This window comes from Diceros bicornis, chromosome 13, assembly GCF_020826845.1.
Source record: "Diceros bicornis minor isolate mBicDic1 chromosome 13, mDicBic1.mat.cur, whole genome shotgun sequence".
Taxonomy (NCBI): Eukaryota; Metazoa; Chordata; class Mammalia; order Perissodactyla; family Rhinocerotidae; genus Diceros; species Diceros bicornis.
In genome coordinates this window covers 28,226,199-28,246,404 of record NC_080752.1, presented here as the reverse complement: position 1 = coordinate 28,246,404, position 20,206 = coordinate 28,226,199, and the positions used below count along the sequence as shown (strand labels likewise).

The window sequence follows — 20,206 nt, the reverse complement described above, 5'->3', positions numbered from 1 at the left end:
TTATGAATCATTTCATCATTCACAGTGCATGATCCTGAGAGCCTTTAATTCAGCCCTGGCTGGTCATGTAGGTGGTGTTGCGAAGCGTGAAATCAAAGCTGAGAATGCGGTCTACCCAGAGGTGCATTAAGCAAATAGAGAGTATTGTGGGTCCCTCTGTCCCTGTCCTCTTCCCCTCTCCCTCACCCCTTCCTCTCCGGGTGTAGTTTTAACCTGAGTCTTGCTGGGTGCCCGGTGCTGAGCTTGTTGGCCTCCGCACACCTGCAGAGCAAACCTGCAGGCTGCTTGGTTGCCGTGTGCCTGGTAGGGAATGCCTGGGCCTGAGAACAGCTCTGTTTGGATGTTTTAGGAAGGGTGTTAGGTGGGCAGCTATTGGTTGCTTTGAAGGTGGGTGGAACTTGTTTTGATTGAGAGCCTGTTTGCCAGAGCAAATTATAATTCTTGTGATCTTTTTCTGAAGTCTGAAAATGAAATAGTGCATATGTTTTGACATATGCAGGAAACAGTTGTGGATTATGGTTGCAGCAATATCACCTTAAAATGGTTTTATTCAGAAATGAAAGGTTATGTCACACCATTTTGTATTGTTTCAAAAGGAAGTATCCGTTCTTTCTTTTGGAGTTTATGGAAAATTTCTTGGCAATTAAAAAACATTGTACATAGTGATTTTATGTTAGAAGTTGAAGTTCCAGGTATTTTGTTTATTTATTTTGTTTATTTTAGCAGAAGATGGCATTTGTTGTATATGTGTATTTTTTTGTGTGACTTGAAAATTCTGTAAAGGAGAGGTGTAAAAAGAGGAGTTGATGCCTGAGAAGGTGGAGGCATTGGCAAGGCCAGGTTTTGTGCCCACTGCTTGATGGGACTGGACACTAGTCTTTTCTGTGAGGGGAAGTTAATGCTTTTTGTGTGTCCTGTTTGCAGACAGGGCTGAGACAGGTGGCTTTTACCATGGTTAACTGAGGGAACCAGTCATAGTAAGCAGATTTATGGCAAGTTGAATTCTTACCCAAGTAGATATGAAGTTTTTGAATTATATTAGTTGTTCCTCTTTGTTTCCTCTCCCCTTTTTTCTTCTGATAAAAGTTGGAAAAAATTTTGAAGTGACACTTAAGTTTTGTGCACTTGTGAGGAAGAAAGGAAGCATACAATGTAGAAGAATGTGCAACTGAAAAACTCCCATAGGATAGGGAAGAAATTTACTATACATTGATGATACAGGGAGAAATTCTTCATGGAAGCTCTTTGTTGTATAATGTGAATATGGAGCTGTGCATGGTCAACTCTTATCAGAGGAGGCCCCTGATTTTGGTGGAAAGTTTTTAGGAAGGCTAATAGTGAATTCTAGTCACTGAAAATACTACTGAAGTATATAATGTGGCTTCTAAGAGGTTCAATTTTGGGATTGCAATTAAGGAGACGAATTATACAGGGATAATTTAGAGTTAGTGCCTTTATTATTTATGTTGTGTTGCTTCGGGAACTTGTCTTATTTCAGTCCATTTGGAAGCACATTTACTCTTCCTTTCTGCTTCTCTCTTGTAAGTCTAAAATTACCGTTTCTCGGCAAGAGGAGCTGGATGCTGCAGTATTTGCTGGTCATTCACATGTGGGATCCTTGTAGGACTAAAGTTTCAGACTCATTTCAGTGAACCCATTGTTTGATTCAGGAGAATGTTAGGAAAACAGTTGTGGAACTGCCTTTCTGTTCTAGGATCTTTAATTCTTCTTAAACTTTTTTTACATTTAGGAAGTAAAATGTGAACAAGAAGCTATACTTGTAGCTGAATCAGTTCTGGTAAAGTTCTTCCCACTTGTCTGGCTGGCCTGGCCTGGCCTAATATAAATGTGCATTTGTGGAGCTTGTGTTCAGCCACCTGTTTAGATGGCAAGGACTTGTAGTTACTACTGTGATCCGTGGAAACCTGTTGTTAAGAGTCGAATTTCCGTGTTTCAAATCCAATAAAGTAAGTCACTAAAGCTATTTTTTGTGTGATATGCATTTGTTCTATGTTTTCCTGTCTTGGGAAAATATTTTTGGCATGTTATTTCCTGACCCGCCATCTCCTGCTGTAGGGCTTCTGTGCTTGCCTGGTGGTGGTAGTGGTGAAGGAACAGCGCGTGGGAAGGTATTCTCTTGGTTGGTGAGGTTGTCTAGGGTCTGTGTAGCTTGGACATTGAAAAGATGCCAGTTAGTTTCATTTTGGTTTATTGCTCCCCTCCTGTTGTACTTCCGAGTATCAGGAAATGTTGGTGAATATAGATAGTGTAAGTTTCCAAAGGAATATAAAAGTAAAAGTTGACCAAAATATTATCCTGTTATTAGCTTTTCTTGTCATTATATTAGACTCTTGAATCAGAATCTATTTAAAATGTTCCTTTGTCGACATAAATTTTGCAGTCTGTGAATCTGCTCATAATATAGCTCTGCTTTTGACTACTTCCTAAATTCTTGTCTGGTTTGTTAGCTTATGAATTGGAAGACTCAGATACACCCCAGACCTGACGCTCACCATGTCTGTGATTCTCCAGTTGTTTATTATTCCTGATCTTTTTTCCTTCTGAATTAATTTTTCCTTTTCCATTTTACTTTTTGGTCATTACTGAACCGAGTTGTCTTTCCACCAGAGAGGCATTCATTCTAAAGCTATAAAACAAATGTCTGACAGAATGAGAGAGAAAATAGAAAATACAGGCTAAAGGGAGACTTGAAATTATGTGTGCATTCATGAGTCTCCTCCCAAACTGATAATCATCTGTATTGGGCAGTTTCTGGTGGGGGAGGGTACAGGTTCTTGAACATATCTTTAAAGCAGATCTGAAATAAAACTAATCTAGTCTCATGTTGTATCCTCTATGATATTTTGGGTCTAAGCTAAAACAGTTCATTTTAATTCAGTTGGGATACTTTGTATCCAAGTTCTTTGAACTATACATTTATTTGACTAATTGATTGTCTTCTCTATTGGACTTTAAGCTTCTGGGGCACGGATCATGTCTGTTCTTGTAGCCTCAGTTTCCAGTAGAGTGCGTGACAAATGGGCCTCCAGCATAAATACATTGAATAAATGTATGGCATCTATGGTAAGAGAAAAGATTAGATTTGGAGCTAGATGGTATGGTTCAAATTCCACCTAATAAGTGACACTGGACAAGCTATAACGTTGGATAAGTTCCTTCTCTCCTCTGAACCTCAGTTTTCTCATTGGTCCTATGGAGATAAATACTGTTTCTCACAGTTGTTATAAAGATGGAATGAAAACAATATGAAAGTGCTTGGCACATAGTGCTCAGTGCATTATTGTTATTAATTCAAAGGCTAAGTCTACAATCGCATGTAGGTATGGTTATCTCAACAACATCTGTATTTTTTGGTCGACCTATTCAACTAAGACAATGTTAGGAATTGTGTTAGGAATTATGGTAATTAAATTAGTGACCAGTATGTTTAGCCACCATTTACTGATCTCCTTTCTTCTTATGCTCTTTGATTGTTTATATTTTTCTCTACTCGTTTTGAATTTTTTTTAAAGAAGTTTTACTTCCATGTCATGTAACATTTGGTGTGTTCAGCATTAAACATTGTTTTTTTCTTACCATTTTCTCTAATATAGCAGGAGGGATGTGTGTGTGTTAATGCTTGTGTTGCCATCACCACCGCTGCTGCCCCCTCTGCGTCTTCCTCCTTCTCCTCCCATGTTCACACCACTACAGTAAAGAGGAATAAGGTGATGGTCGTATTTTTTATGGCATTTCCCAGAGAATCCCGGTGGGAACAAAGAGACATTTAGACGTGCACTGTAGACATTATTACTTGGTCCAAAGTCCCTCTTTTTCTGGGGACACTGCATTCCTGTTTGATTTCAGTGTGCAGAAAGCCAGCAACATTTTTGGTCTGGAGATCGGCTTAATCTTCAAATACTGCTGCTTTATAAACTATTTCAGTCACAGTGGGGTTTAAAAAGTGTTTGTTTTATAAAGCATCGTCTGTGTGTCCGTGCAGCTCTGTGTTGGGCTGTGGTCCTTATAGCCGTTTCCTTCTTTACAGCAGGTGACAGCAGTAAAAGCCACGAGGAGCCTGAGGTGGGGTGGCGTCATAGGCCACGGGCAGATATGTTGCATGTTACTGCATGACATGCAGACACACAGAAGTCAGACAAATAAGAAGTTTAGACAGTGGAGCAAGGTCGTTGTATTGCTTTGAAACGAGATCCTTTCTATGATGTAATCTATGCAGAAATAGAAGTATAATGATGTACACCTGAAATTTATACAATGTTATAAACCAATGTTACTGCAATAAACAAACAAACAATAAATAAATACATTCGAGTTAGAAAAAAAAGAAACTAGATCCTTTCTCACATGTTCAAAAAAAATTTTTTTTTACCACTTTTTTTCTTATGTTACATGTTATTGTGTAACAGTAAGACCATATTTACTGCATCTAATTGTCAGCATGGAAATTTATTCCTCAGCCAGTGCCTACATTCTTAGTTCTGAACTTTGAATTATATTTAGGGGGACCCTGTGGAAGGAGAGCTGCTTCTGTGGCCTAGACTCCTCTGTAATTAACTTACTGACCCCTTGAAAGAGCACCTTTATCTCCCCATGCCTTGGTTTGTTCTGTTAAGCCAGAAGGTTGGATCAGATGGTCTCCAAGGAACCTTCCCTCAGAGAAAAGTTAGAATAGTATGATTTTGGATTTTGGATGAATTCCTGTCTTGACCTTTGCATTTGTGTTTGAATTTGAAACATTAACTCTTTCACCTATTGGCTGATTCTCTTTTTATTTTTTTAAATGAATGCTGAATTTTGTTCCTCTGGGGTAGTTTATCAAGCCTGTTTCAGATTAATTTTGCTTGGAGGGCTAGTCTTCTGTCACAGGTGACTTGACTTAATTTTGCAGCAAAGCACTTAGTTGCTATCTATGGCTAAATAGTTGAGTTAAAATATTGGAGTCATTTATGCATTTAAAATATATTTAGTGAATGCCAGTCAGCTCTGGGATATAATGGTGAACTAAAACAGACTTGGTTCCTTACTCGCATGGTGCTTTCAGTCTAAAGGGCAAGACAGCCATCGAAAAAATAATTACACAAAATAAATATAAAATCATGACTATGATAAGGGCCGAAGAGAGGCAGATGGTGCTTTGAGAACTCATAATAGAGGAATTAGCTCCTGTTCTCACTTATTGCCAGTACTTAGAGCTAATAATAGTAATAACTACTGCCTAACAGGCGCTGTGCCTACTTCTTTTCGTAGATCATCTTTTATTTTTATAGCAACTTTGCAAACTAGACATTATGAATTTCATTTCATAGATAAGGAAAGTGGGGCTCAGAGAGATTAAATTGCGTCTTTAAGATCACGCTTTGAGCTAACAAAACCTTGGTATAGAAATTTTAATCCAGGTTCATTTGACTGTCAAGTCTGTGCTTTTCCCCTGCACCTAAGCATCTAAACTCAGGTGTATATAGCAGCCCTTCCCTACTAGTAGTAGGGTGGGGTGCCAAAGTCCTGGGACAATCCTGATAGGTTGTACAAAAACAACGGTTTTACTCAGATGTAGGGCAGTTTCTTTTCTATCTTAAAGATTTTATTTATTTATTTTTTCCCCCCAAAGCCATAGTAGATAGTTGTATGTCATAGCTGCACATCCTTCTAGTTGCTGTACGTGGGACTTGGCCTCAGCATGGCCGGAGGAGCGGTGCCTCGGTGCGCACCCGGGATCCGAACCCGGGCCACCAGCAGCGGATTGCGCGCACTTAACCACCAAGCCATGGGGCCGGCCCTCTTTTCTATCTTAAAATGAATGGGAATATGTTATGGAATAGGAGATAAAATTTACCTGGATTTTTAAGATACTATGTTGGACTTTAAAGAAATTTCAGACTTGTTAAAGACTGCTTTAGAAATATGTGTTCATGCTGGAGAAATCTGGGAAACCCAGCATGCTGTTCTCGTCTTCCTTCTTATCAGCCTCATTTTCACTCCTGCCCACAACCCTTCTAAAAAGAAGTGATTCTGATAAATTGCTTTTTGATATTCCTAAAATTTGATGTCTTTTGTTCCGGACCCACAGACTATTTCTGTGGTCACTTTCTGAATGAGCTAGTAGGTGGAGTTTCTAGAGTCTTCTTTCTGTTAGTTTCGTATCAGTCTTCCTGCTCAATACTCTATGGAAAAGATAAGAATTATCTGCTGTCTGAGCCTTGTGACCTGAGAGATAGGTAAAGGAAGATTTCACAATGGTTTTAGTCACACATGACACTAGCCACAGAGCAGGGGTCTGATTTGAGAGTTTTCAGTCCCAGTCTTTTGGGAATGGGCCACAGCTATACTGCTCTTAGGTTCTGGGCTTGGGGCAAGGACCAGGTCTGAAGTTATGATGGGAAGTCATGCCAGCTCCCTGTAAAAGGCCTCTGTTCTACCAGCTGATGTGTTCTCCCCTGGACCGCATGTCCTTGTTCCTCTTTTACCCCTGTAGACTCAAGTCTTTGTCTTAAGCAATCACCACGATCATGTAGAGATATTTGGGTGTCTTGAGTGAACGTTCACAGACCCTTGTCTCCCTCACACTGTCCCCTCTTTTCAGGGTGAAGAAGTGATTTTGTGTGGACAGGCTCTTGTTTCCAGCTGGCATGCTCTTCTCAAGGAGCCCCCACTGCATCTGGCCAGCCAGCCTTCTCATCTCCTTTGCATAGATGCTTCTGCCTTTTTGATATTCAGTTGCACGCTTCCTGCTCCTTTCTGTCCATTCCCTGTTTACTTCTTAGACTAAAATGTTTCCATGGTAACAGGTTACTTTTCAAAGGGAACATCTTGTCATTTTATTTAATCCACTGCAGCTGAAGAGGACAGAAATATTAAGTTGTAGTTGCCATGGATACTGCTTTGTTACATCGGTTTCTTTTGTATCAGATTTCGTATACAATGAATTTCTTTCTATTTTTTTTTTTTTTTTAATACTCAAGGAATAAACACAATGAGTTACCATTACTGTTGTAATTTGGCTTCTGGGACTATTTTTTCATATTCCAAAGCAAAGATTTGTAGAATGATGTGGGCTGAGCCTCAGCTCTTTTAAAAATATTTATTATTTACGTTAGCCGCACAGAGAAATTCTTTCTTGCCAGTGAGGATGGTGACAATTTCTTTTTTTTTTTGTAGTCTGATTCGCAGTTAAAGATGTCTCAAAAAGGATGACTACATACCAAAGAGCCTTAGTAAACACAGGGAAAAAGAAATATGTGACCTGAGTTAATTCCTTGAATCTCATTGCTCGTTAACTGTGGCATTTTTTTCTTCAGTTACTTGTTCAGCTGTCTACAGTATATTTTGAGGGAATCTATTTATCATTTAAGCAGCTTTTCTCATCTCTGGCTTTCTGTCTTATCCCTGGTCTATCTGTAATACATCACTCAGCTAACCTCTTCTTTTGACTTTAAAAACTTTTAGTCTTTTTAGGTTCACAGGAAGTTGCAAGATACTGTACAGTGCTCCCATCTACCCTTCATTCATTTCCCCCAATAGGTACATTGTGTACAGCTCTAACACAACATCAAAACCCAGACATGACGTTAGTACAATGTGTGTATAGTTCTGTGCTATTTTATTACCAGTGTAGCTTTGTGTAACCACCACCGTAAGCAGAATCTATTCCATCATCATGATCTTTCTACTCCCTTCCCTCTCCCACCTTTCCTAACACCTGGCAGCCACTAATCTGTTCTCCATCTCTATTTTGTCATTTTGACAATGTTATATAAATTGGCCTTTAACTCTGATGGGTTTTCTCTTTTAACATGATTTTCAAACTTAAAAAAATTTTTTTTTGATTATTTTGTCTTGCTTTGATGCTGGAAATGAACATAGAACTAAATTAGGGAAAAGGATATAGCTTCTCATACTGATTCCATTTGTAATTAGTTGTGTAATTTTGGTTCAGTAACTTAGTCACTTGGCCATATGGGAGTGTTATTGAGAGCTCTGGGTTTTGAGTCAACTAAACTTGAGTTTGAATCCTGGTTTTTTCACTTGGTAGCTGTGTAATCTTGGGCAACTTGTAACCTCTCTTAGCTTCAGTTTCCTTATCTGGACAGGTAATAATAGCACCTACCTCACAGGGTCATCCTTAAGATTAGATAAGAAAATATATGTAATTTGCTTAGCTCAAAATGCCTGGTACATAGTAAATATTCAATGTATATGTTAGTTGCTTTCTTAATGTTAAAATTAGTAGTTATTATAATCTATAAAGTGGAGATACTGCCTCATAGAGTTGTCATGGGAATAATGTATACCTTAATAGAAAGCACTTAATAAGTGACAACTAGTATTTTATTGTGCTTGCGTTTGCCATATAAGACACCTGAATTTAAGATAATATAGGTGAAAACCCTGAGGCAAGATTAAAGGTGTACATACACGTGTCCTGCATTATCCTGGAATATAACTTCCATCTTTGGTTTCTTGTTTCATACATAGTATCTTTTATCTGACCTCACTGGGATTTACACTGTCTTGATCTGGGTTTTCCTTCCTCAATTGATGGCAACCCTGGCTTTGCCCAGACCTACTGTGTTAATTAAGCAGTGCTGTACATCAAGCGGAAATCTCTGTACATCCCTACTCTTTAGTAGCTAGCTATGTTGTGTTAAACACATGATAGAATGAGATCTGAATTTCTGTGACTGTCACTACTAATGCTTTCATTAATATCAAAATATGAATTAAATGAATTAATACATAGCAATGAGATAATACTGTAGAGCACCTAGAGCAGATAAAAGGTACTCAAATATTAGCTATTATTATTACAAATTGAAGGATAAACTATATATCTTCTAGGATAGGGGCCTATTGAATTTTAGCCTCTAGTGTTTGCTGAAGTTCGGAATGTATCATCAGTGCTTCTCAAAGCATGGTTTGTGATCCCCATTCTTAATTTTATAAATCTCGACCGTTGAGTTCCTGTCTTTGTAATATTCTTTGTGATGGCGTGGAAAGTGACATACAATACTTCTATTGCATACCAAAGGACACAGATTATTTTTTGTTAGAAGCTTAATTAGCCACTTTTTTATGGAACACTTTTTATTTGAAAAATAACTGACAGACAAACTGTGGCCATTCAGACTTCAATAATTGGCAGGCATTTTCTTGAAAATGAATGAAGTGAGCCTGCCATTTCAAAAAAAACAACTGATAGTTATTTGCCACTGCTAAGGTTTGAGCTTTCAAGTAAAAATTAGAATTTTGAAAAACTTGTACCCACTCTCTAACCTTGACAACTTCTGTACACTTACAGGCTCTTCTTATGGGATGAGTAGTGGTATTAATGAATGTGATTTTTAAAAAATATTGTGTAATGAGCTCTGTTGATATTTGAAAGATCTGCAAAACTTAGTGAACTAATATTTTCCATCTAACCAATGCATGACATTACAAAATCACGTCTGGATAGAAGGTCCATTCAAAGGCCAAGACAGACCATTTTAATGGATTTTAATATAAAAGAGTCCAGAAGATCATTGATAAGGTTTTAGATTCACATTGTGCAAAAACCTTTAAGAAACGGTCACTTGTTGAGCTTTGGTGTAGTATCAAAAAGAATATCCATAATAATCAAAAAGGCTATTAAAATATTCTTCCCTTTTCCAGTTCTATGTCTGTATGAGGTTATATATATACATATATACAGTTATATATCTGTATTTCCTTCATAAACTTTAACCAGAACAACATATTACAAAAGTTTGAATGTAGAAGCAGATATGAGAATCCAGCTGTCTTCTAAGTTAGACATTAAAAAGATTTGCAAAAATGTAAAACAGTGCCTCTGTTTTCACTGATTTCTTGTTTAAAAACAATTGTTTTTCATAAAAATATGTGTTAATATGTAATGAGCTTATTGCTTATTTTGAAATGAGCCTTAAAATGAGCTTATTTTAAAATAAAAAATAAATATTTTGAAATTTCTCAAAAACACAACTTCCTTGGAATGCTCAGTAATTTGAAGAGTGTAAGGGGTTCTGTGACCAAAAAGTTTGGGAACTACTGTAAGTAAAAGGGAAACTATAGTAGTCAGCATTTGATGATTATGAGTGTTTTCTACAAGCTGTTGATATTACATTTAAATAATTATTCCTGGTGAGTTTTGTCAAGTTTCACACCTTAGTAGTCTAAGAAATATTCATGCAACCAAGGAACTTTTCATTTGTCCTGAATGCGTAATAATGCCAGGCAGATACTGTCTGAGATGCTCGAGGATACAAAAAACGAATTAAATCTCAGTTCCTGTACACTGGAAGCTTACAGTTCCACAGTGGGTGCAGGTAGGAAATGTCCAAATTAGTCATAGCAGAGTATCATCCTCTAATAGGGTGGTATGAACCACAAAAGGAGCATTCAGGAAGAAGGGTACAGTGAGGCAGCAGGAGAGGAGCATTTGATTTAATGTGGAGATTGGACTGTCAAAAGAAGGGAGGATTTATGATTGTTCTATGGGTTCCAGATACAGCTGGATACTGGCAGTTTCCCATGAAGCCTACTTCTTGTCTTTCATCTTCGGTTCATATTCTCACAGTTTTTCTGTCGGATGCATCCAGTTCTTTCTAATGGGTGTATTGCTATCTACCTCTTTTTATCTTGGACCTAAAAAGTATTTCTACCATGTATTCTGTATTCTGGGGTTCTGGATATTATAGCCTAATGCCATTGTCTGCTTACCTTGGATCCTAATCCTGTTCAAAAATAACTTTGTTGTATCTCTTGCTATGAAACCCTAATATTTCAAAGTTGCATATGATTAAGAAGTACTTTTGTTGTAAAAATTGATTTTTAAAAGATTCTGTTTTATTTTGTGCTGTTTAACCTACTCACCTTATTAGTACCCTTCATTGATATAAACATAAAAATGAGAGAAACAATTTCCAATTTATGCTCTTAAGATAGCCCAAGACAATTTTTTGTCTTATTTGTATCGTTATTAGCAGTGTTAATAATTATTAGCCTATTTTTATACAAATAAGTGGAATTAAATAGTTCTATTCAATAAAGTATTTAGGAGTTTGTTTTATTATTGTGGCACATTTTTGAGCTAAATATGATAATATTGGCTTATTAAAATATTAAAATACAAGAAAAAAGAAAAAAATACTAAAACAAAAATGAACCAGAAGTGTTTATCCTGGAATTATCAAGGATTTAGCAGTGTAGGTAGCAGTGATGGGGAAATACTTTCGTACGCAACCATTTGGAAACCTTGGCATAACATAGACCTTCTAGAAGAACCTGAAAGTTGAGCTGTGGGCACAGGTTACTGGATGGGCTGTGGCTGAAAGTTTCTGAGATGATGTGTTTTGGCTAGACCTACTTGTAGGCAGGCATACGTTTGGAAAGTATTTAGAAATAGAGGAGAGAGCTTTTGGCAGCTAGTTTTGCTCACAGCTAGTTACGAAACAGAAAGGGACAAGTTGGAAGGGAGATGGTTGGGAACACTGCTTGTTTTTCTTAAAGTACTCATGATTATAATAGCCTCCTGGCATATTTGATTCCTCTGCCTGCCTCCTAAAACAGCAGCTCGTAATTCCTACGTAAACCTGCTGTAACAATCCATCTTCTAGCTTCTTTTTTTCCAACATACCATTCCCCTACTAAAGGAATGAAGGTGATTTGTATGTTAAAGTCAGCACTTTGTGCAAGCTTTTCTCCCGCCACATCTCTTCCTTTCAGCCTACTGCCTCTGTGGGGTTTTATTCCCACTTGGGAAGTCCACTGTTTTGTTCTGCCATTGTGTTTGTTACCTCCTTACAAAAGTTTCTTTGGAACTTAACCACTTCAGGGTCTGTCTCCTCTTGAGGCCTGCCTAATTTTGATCACTCCCCTTAGCACTTTGTCCTCTGTTTCTCCTGAAATGCTTTGTGCTTATGAATGTAGTGATTGGACCTGTTCTAGTGTTTTGGGGATGGATGCTACCTCCCCAGGTTGAAGGACTGGACCACATGTCTTCTTTTTGTTACTCTTCTCTCTTCCTTCATTGCATCTACTGCCCACCTTTGCCAAAGTAAGACTCTTCATGAGAAAAATTATTGGATTAAAAGAAGAAAGTGTTGGACCCAACCAAGGTCCCTGAAAGAAATAATAGTTTTCCAGAATTCATTTTAACAACTTCAACCATAAGGGTGGGGGTATCGGATCCACGGGAGAAAAACAAGACACTCTTTGCTCCTCTGCTGCGTTTATGCTCGTAGCTCAGTTCAAGTCAACAAATAATCATCGAGCAGCTCTCACTATGCAAATACCTTCTCCTCTGTACTGTTGAAAATTCAGAGGTGACCGTAAAGCACTTGTCAATGGGCATGGAAAGGGTTTTTCCGAGATAGCCCACAGGGAGTTGTGTTTCAAAGTTGAGGGTAACAGGGAGCTGGGAAGTGGAGCTCCAGAAGGGCAGGGACTGTATTTCTTTGTCCGTCACTGTACACCCAGGAATCTTTGTCCATCACTGTACACCCAGGAAGTGCCCTCTGCGAGGCTTGGGGCAAAAAAGACATTCAACGCATATTTCATGAAGGAGTGAAAAGGAGACACGCGACACTTTTGGGGGTGTTTGGAGTGAAAGGGAGAGGAGATCAAGAAAGGTTTCATGGAAACAGTGGCTTTTAAAAGGCACCTGGATGGTTAGGATTTGGAGCAAGGGAGGGCGAGCATTCCAAGTACAATAAGAATGGCAGGCATAGACAGAAATGACATGAGCTCTTTCGCCTCCTAGACCTGCTGGGCTCATTCCCTCATATCTCTTTCATCTCTGCTCAAGTTTCACTTTATTAAAAGGCCTTTTTTGACTGTCCTGTGTAAAGAACTGTAAAAATATTTCATCATTTACCATCTACTCAATTCCTTGGCCCTCATTATCATCTGACCTATTATTTGTTTCTTTGTTTTTTACCCAAATTAGAATATAAGTTCCAAGAAGTCAAGGACATTGTTTTGGTCATTGCTTTATCCTCAACACATAGACAATTCCTAGCTTATAGTAGGTACTTAATAAATATTTGATGAATGAATATATAACCCAGTGTGTGTGCTAGGAACCATAAGTTATCTTGTTTATATTTTAATAAGATTTATGATAGGGCACCTTGAAATGTTTTGAAAAGAAGAAACATCTGTTGGGATTGTCCTATAGGAATGTGTGTCTCTCTGCAGCGTGAAAGAATGACGGAATAGGTACTCAGGACACAAACCTTCAGTAGTGGGGTTTTTAGAAGACAAAGGTTTTAGAGATGTGTAGGGGGTGGGGGAGTGTACATGTACAGGGCAACATTAGAAATAGTGGAGAAGTTAATTTTATTTTATTGTTTTTGTGTGTGTGTGTGAGGAAGATCAGCCCTGAGCTAACATCCATGCTAATCCTCCTCTTTTTGCTGAGGAAGACCGACTCTGAGCTAACATCTATTGCCAATCCTCCTCGTTTTTTTTTCCCCAAAGCCCCAGTAGATAGTTGTATGTCATGGTTGCACATCGTGCTAGTTGCTGTATGTGGGACGCGGCCTCAGCATGGCCAGAGAAGCGGTGCGTCGGTGCGCGCCCAGGATCCGAACTCGGGCCGCCAGTAGCAGAGCGCACGCACTTAACCGCTAAGCCACGGGGCCGGCCCTGGAGAAGTTAATTCTTCCTGAGTTATTCCTCATTTAATTGAAGAGAATTCCTTTCCTTGAAAAATCTGTGAATGTTTATGTCAAAACTATATTGTGCTAACCTGATTTGCTCTTTTCACAACAGGAGGCTGAACAGTACCCAGGGGGAAATTCGTGTTGGTCCTAGCCATCAGGTAAAGCACATTTTAGTAGCTTCTTGAATAGGTTTTTTCTTCCCTGTCATTCTGCTGGCTCTTCCTTCTGTTGAGCAGCAACTTAGAACTGTTGTTATTGCTATAGGGAATTTTTATATAAATGCAGAGTTCCTCCCACCCCCCACAGATCACCACATACATTTTAAATTGTGGTAAAATATACATAATGTAAAATGTACCATTCTAACCATTTTTAAGTGTACAGTTAAGTGGCATTAAGTACACTCACATTGTTTGCAACCGCCACCATCATCCACCTCCAGAACTTTTTCATGTTCCCAAACTGAAACTCTGTACCCATTTAAACACTAATTTCCATTTTCCTCTCCCCCTAGCCCCTGGCAACCACCATTCTACTTTCTGTCTCTATGAATTTGAGTCCAGTAGGGACCTCATATCAGTAAATCACGCAGTATTTGTCCTTTGTGTCTGGCTTATTTTGCTTACCATAATATTGTAAGGGTGCACCCATGTTGTAGCATATATCAGAATTTAATTTCTTTTTATGGCTGAATAATCCATTTTATGTATATACCACGTTTTGTTTATCCATTACCTGTTGATGAAGATTTGGTCACCACATACTTGCCTTTGAACTTTTTTTAAAGCCGCTTTCCTTCAGAAGAGTTAAGATGGTTAGGATGCTTGTCAGTCGGAAGCTTGTTGTGTCGTGACCTGTGCCCTCTCATGTTTTATTCCATTTATTAGGTCTCTGGTGTCATGTTTGTCATCTCTCTCTTTTTGTGTGTGTGAGGAAGATCAGCCCTGAGATAACATCTGATGCCAATCCTCCTCTTTTTGCTGAGGAAGATTGGCCCTGGGCTAACATCAGTGCCCGTCTTCCTCTACTTCATATGGGACGCCGCCACAGCATGGCTTGACAAGTGGCACATCGGTGCATGCCAGGGGTTCCGAACCTGTGAACCCCGGGCCGCCGAAGCAGAGTGCGCGCACTTAACTGCTACGCCACTGGGCTGGCCCCCGTCATCTCTTTTTTTGATCTCTATATCAGTTAGGATGCTTTGATGGGCAGGACCAGAAAACTCTGGCTGAACACAACTGTTTATGGTCTCATGTATCATCACATCCTGGTCAGACAGTACCAGGGCTCTGCTGTGCTTCTCTGCGGTTCTCTTCATGCTTAGCTGTGCCCCATGGACTGGCTTCTTCCTTACGCCAGTAGCTGAACTTCTCAATTCCGGGATACACTTCTTCACATTTTATTATCTCTGATGTCAGGCTTCATTGTACATTCTTTGGTGTGATTATAATTTAATTGGCAGCACGTCTCCTTTCTGAATGCATATAGAATCATGGTGAATCTTTCAGTGAATGAAACACAGCAAATGTGGAGAAGAGGAAAGGGATCATCCTTCTCTTCCCCTTAGAAGTAAGGAAAATTCTCCCAGAAGGTCTCCATTAGTCCCCACATCTCATTGCTGTGGGTTGGCTCATGTGTTCATTTCTAAACCGTGAGGAAAATGGGTTTAGCATGATTGGCATAGACTGTCATTTGAGTTGGGATGGATGTTGGGGAGTTGACGACCATGACCGACGCATACTAGAGATGTGAGACACAGGCAATTCCTTATAAGGGTGTAGAGGTTTTAGTAGTCTATCTAGTTATTCATTTTTCTGTCTAGATTTTGAGCATTTCTTGTATGTCATTTATATTTTTAAGGACATATTTTAACTCTGTAATGAGAAAGAAATTAAGGAGTGAAGGGATATTAATACCAAAACACAGAAACCATCAAGGGCATCTAATTTCTAGAAGACACTTCTCATTGCAGAGCTAGGGTTATAACTGAGACAAGCAGAGAGAAGCTGCGAGAGGACACTCCCCTGAGTGTCTGCCTTGTTCAAATAAACCCTTTTCTTGGTGTGGCCTATTAGTGGGTCTGGCTACTGCCTCTTTTTTTTTTTTTTAATAATTTTATTTATTTATTTATTTTTCCCCCAAAGCCCCAGCAGATAGTTGTATGCCATAGCTGCACATCCTTCTAGTTCCTGTATGTGGGACGCGGCTTCAGCATGGCCGGAGAAGCGGTGCATCAGTGCGCGCCCAGGATCCGAACCCCCGGCCGCCAGTAGCGGAGCGGGCGCACTTAACCGCTAAGCCATGGGGCCGGCCCCTGACTACCGTCTCTTGACTGTGGTTTGTGTGCCTTCAGGCCTAGTAGTTACATTTTTTTTTTTGGTGAGGAAGATTAGCCCTGAACTAACATCTGTTGCCAATCCTCCTCTTTTTGCTGAGGATGATTGGCCCTGGGCAAACATCTGTGCCCATCTTCCTCTACTTTATATGTGGGACACCTGCCACAGCATGGCTTGATAAGTGGTGCGTAGGTCCGCGCCCGGGATCCAAACCTGCGAACCCCGGGCCACCAAAGCAGAGTGCGAGAACTTAACCACTATGCCACCGGGCTGGCCCCAATAGTTACATTTTTAATCAAGTAATCGAGTACTTGCCTTGTACCACTTGATTACATCTTCCTTTCTCTGCTCTCTTTTGCCACGGTACTTTTCACCTGTTTTTTCTTCCTCCATGTGTTTCCAGTGTCTTGAGATCTTTACACTAGAGTTTTATTTTATAGATTTTTTTCCTACCATAACAGAAAAAGGGGTTCTTAAGTAAAAGATGCTTAAATTCCTGGAAAGGAACAGATTTACTCTGCTTGGATTTTTGTATACTTTCATTTAAAATCAGATATTTATTTTATATCAGACTTTAAGTATATTCTATATGCTTTATTTTCAAAAGGAAATGTTTGGGAGCATCAAATATAATGGAACCCTTTTATCAATTGGCAACAGTTGCTTTTTAAAAAGTTTTAACTTTTTTCTTAGGTATGATATTAATATATGCAAAAATAGTGAAAGGATAGTACGATAAACCCCCTTATCCTCATTATTCAGCTTTCACAAGTTAAGGTCAAACTTATTTTATTTATTCTCAATCACACCTCTCCCACCGTTATTTTGAAAAAAATCACAAATATATCATTTTACTTGTAAATATTCCGAAGGTAAGAGCTCTTTCAAAAAACACAATCACGGTATATCACAGCTAATAAAAATTAGCAGTTTCTTAATATTCAACTGTCGATTATGTCCAGATTTCCTTAATTGTCTCTCTCTCTCTCTTTGTGTTTACAGTTCAAATTTAAATCTAAATAAGAGCTGTTCATTGCAGTTGGTTGATATGTGTCTTAAATAGCTTTTAATTCTCATGTTTCTCTTATTCCCTCATTGTAAGTGTTGAAGAAGCTGAGTGTTTTGTCCTATAGGATGTCCCACAGTCTGGATTTGGCTGATTGCATCTTTATATGTTATTAAACTTGTTCCATTGCCTTGGCATATCTTGAAAATTAGTAATTAAATCTAGAGGTTTAATTACTTTCTAGTTTGGTCCCCTGCCCCCAGCAAGAATACTTCATGGGTGGTGCTCTGTACGGCTACCAGGAGGCACATGTGTCTCTCTTTTAATAATGATTTGCAGCCATGTCTTGTTACTTAGATCTGCTGTTTAATTAGGGATTTCAAAATGGTGCTAGTCTAATCCTGTAGTTCCTTCATTTATTAGCTGAATAAATGAAGCTTCTCCCTTAGCAACTATTTGATTCCCTGAATCATGTAGGAATGGCAAGGTAAATGCTTGATTCTTTCCCTCTATTTACCTATTTTCAAAATATTCATTTGGTCCACCAGTATCTTCCATTGGTCACCAGGAGATTTAAAATTATTTGCTATCTACTAACCAATTGCAGTTTTTCTTTTTGATGGTTAAACTGTCCATTTTGGGGCCAATAGGAGCGTCTTCCTGCTGTCTGCTGTGTCCTTTTGACTCCATCCTAGTGGTCTTTGATAGGTTCTTTTTATCTGGTATGACATGACTTTAATGTCTCATGTACATTTCCTGCCCTAGATCTGGATCTCCTTTTCTCATGGGAGCCCTCATTATTTTAGTGGGAAGTGGCATTTTTTTGACTGGCTGGTAGGGTGTTTGTTGTTACTGGGTTGGTTACTATTTCCAGGCTTTTCAGGAAAGAGATTAGGAAGTATGTTTTTTCTTTTCTTTCCTTTTTCTTTCTTTTTTTTTTTTTTTTTTTTTTGCTGAGGAAGATTCGCCCTAGGCTAACATCTGTGCCAGTCTTCCTCTATTTTGTATGTGGGTCACTGCCACAGCATGGCCACTGACAAGTGCTGTAGGCCTGCACCCAGGGAACCGTACCTGGGCTGTTGAAGTGGAGCACACCAAACTTAACCACTAGGTCACGGGGCCATCCCTTCTTTTCTTTTTCTTTTTAAAGATAAAATACATTGTGAATTCTTACTGAGACTTCTAATTCAAGTTCAAATTTTTACTTAGGCCTTATATTAACCCTATTTTTCTTTCCTCTATATCTGTATCTTTTTCCCATGTCTCAAATCCTTTTTTTTTTTGTGAGGAAGATCAGCCCTGAGCTAACATCCGATACCAGTCCTCCTCTTTTTTTGCTGAGGAAGATTTGCCCTTGGCTAACATCCATGCCTATCTTCCTCTGCTTTATATGGGACACTGCCACAGCATGGCTTGGCAAGCAGTGCGTCGGTGTGTGCCCAGGATCCGAACCTGTGAACCCCGGGCTGCTGAAGCAGAGTGCATGCACTTAACCACTGCATCACCGGGCTGGCTCCGTCTCAAATCCTGTTTTTAAACACCACCAACATAATTATTCATTTGCTTTAATCCCTTAATACGTATATAACAGCTCAGAATAACGATACTCACATTGCTACAAACAATATGATTATTGAAAACAATTTATTGTTAATTTTTGTTTTGGCCTTAGACTATATCCCACTAGGGCTGTATAGGCAAATTAATGTCTTAAAGTTACTTGAGATCATTCCTAGAGAGAAACCAACTCAAAGCATAGTTAGGTGCATTTGTTTCATTTCACTTTAGAGTTTTTAAGAGATTGTTGTTCTTTAAACTTAATTTTTTTAATAATTATGTAAAATATTTACATGCTCCAAAGTCAAACATACAAACGAAGTATGTTCAAAAAAGTCTACCTTGTACCCCGTCCCCTCCACGCGTTCCCTCCCTCCCTCATGGATAATTATTATTTTTTTTTATTTAAAGGTTTGATTTATCCTTATTTTTATTCCCCCCTACTATGAAGCAGAGGTTGTAGACTGTTGGCTTGAGAGCTGCATGGCCTACTGATGTTGTTTTTTGCCACACAGTTGTTTTAAAAACTTGAATAACCAACATTTAAAACCATGAACTTTCACATAAAAGTCAAGATTTCTGGACTTTGGAAAAAATTGGAGGATGTACAAACACTGGTTCTCAATCCTGCATGGCAGCATTCCCTGGATGAGGCAGGTTTCTCTCCACTTCACCCCTCTTCCCCTCATTCCTCAGTACCTGCTACCTGCGCACCCAGTACAGGAGCCACTGCCACATGTGGCCGTTGAGCACTTGAAATGTGGCTGGTCCAAATTGGGGTGTGGTGTTTTGTTTAACAGAGGCACTAGAATATTTGAAATGAAATATGGTGCTCTCATTTTATTTCTGTTGGACAGTGCTGCCTTATACTCTGTCTGCTTCATTCATTTAATTTTTTTGCCTGGGTTCTGTGGATATTGGACTTTTTAACTGCAGCTCTTAGTTTAAAATATTAGACTAATGTGTCCATCTTCATCATTTGAGAAAATAAGAACATGGGTGTCTTGCAGATGGTTGACTTTTCCTAGGTCTCTGATGGTTATGGTAATCATAGTACTTGCTTACTCTTGCTCTGTCCCAGCAGAGTGAGGATGAGAAAATGCTACAGGTATTTGAATCTCTAACCCAGAAGTGACTTAGAATCTTGGTTGTTGAGCACTGTTCTTCGCATACTTTTTAATTCTTTTTATTGAAGTATACTTTACCGTACAGTGAACTGTTCATATCTTATGTATACTATTCAGTCTGCTGCAGTAATTCATATTAACATAGAACATTTCTGTCGTCTCAGAAAGTTCCTTCCTACCCCTTCACAAGCAACCCTCTGCTCCTGAAGCTGTTACTCATCTAATTTCTATCACCATCATTTAGTTCAGCTGTTTTTAATGTTAACTCCAATTCTGTGTCTTTTTTTTTTTTTTTTTTTTTTTGGTGAGGAGATCAGCCCTGTGCTAACATCTGCCAATCCTCCTCTTTTTTAGCTGAGGAAGACGGGCCCTGGGCTAACATCAGTGCCCATCTTCCTCCACTTTATATGGGACGCCGCCACAGCATGGCTTGACAAGTGGTGCGTTGGTGCCCGCCCGGGATCCGAACTGGGAACCCCAGGCTGCCGCAGCAGAGTG

At 39.0% G+C, this 20,206-nt stretch overlaps 1 protein-coding gene across 7 annotated transcripts in view; it reads left to right on the top strand.

Moving 5' to 3' along the window:
* The window catches only part of RERE (arginine-glutamic acid dipeptide repeats), a 409,123-nt gene that overhangs the window by 262,221 nt on the left and 126,696 nt on the right, over positions 1–20,206 (top strand). For all 7 annotated transcript variants that reach the window (XM_058552817.1, XM_058552816.1, XM_058552812.1 and 4 more), the window contains one exon: positions 13,792–13,840. In XM_058552817.1, coding sequence (XP_058408800.1) covers positions 13,792–13,840 — 49 coding nt within the window. The remainder of the gene's footprint in view (positions 1–13,791; positions 13,841–20,206) is intronic.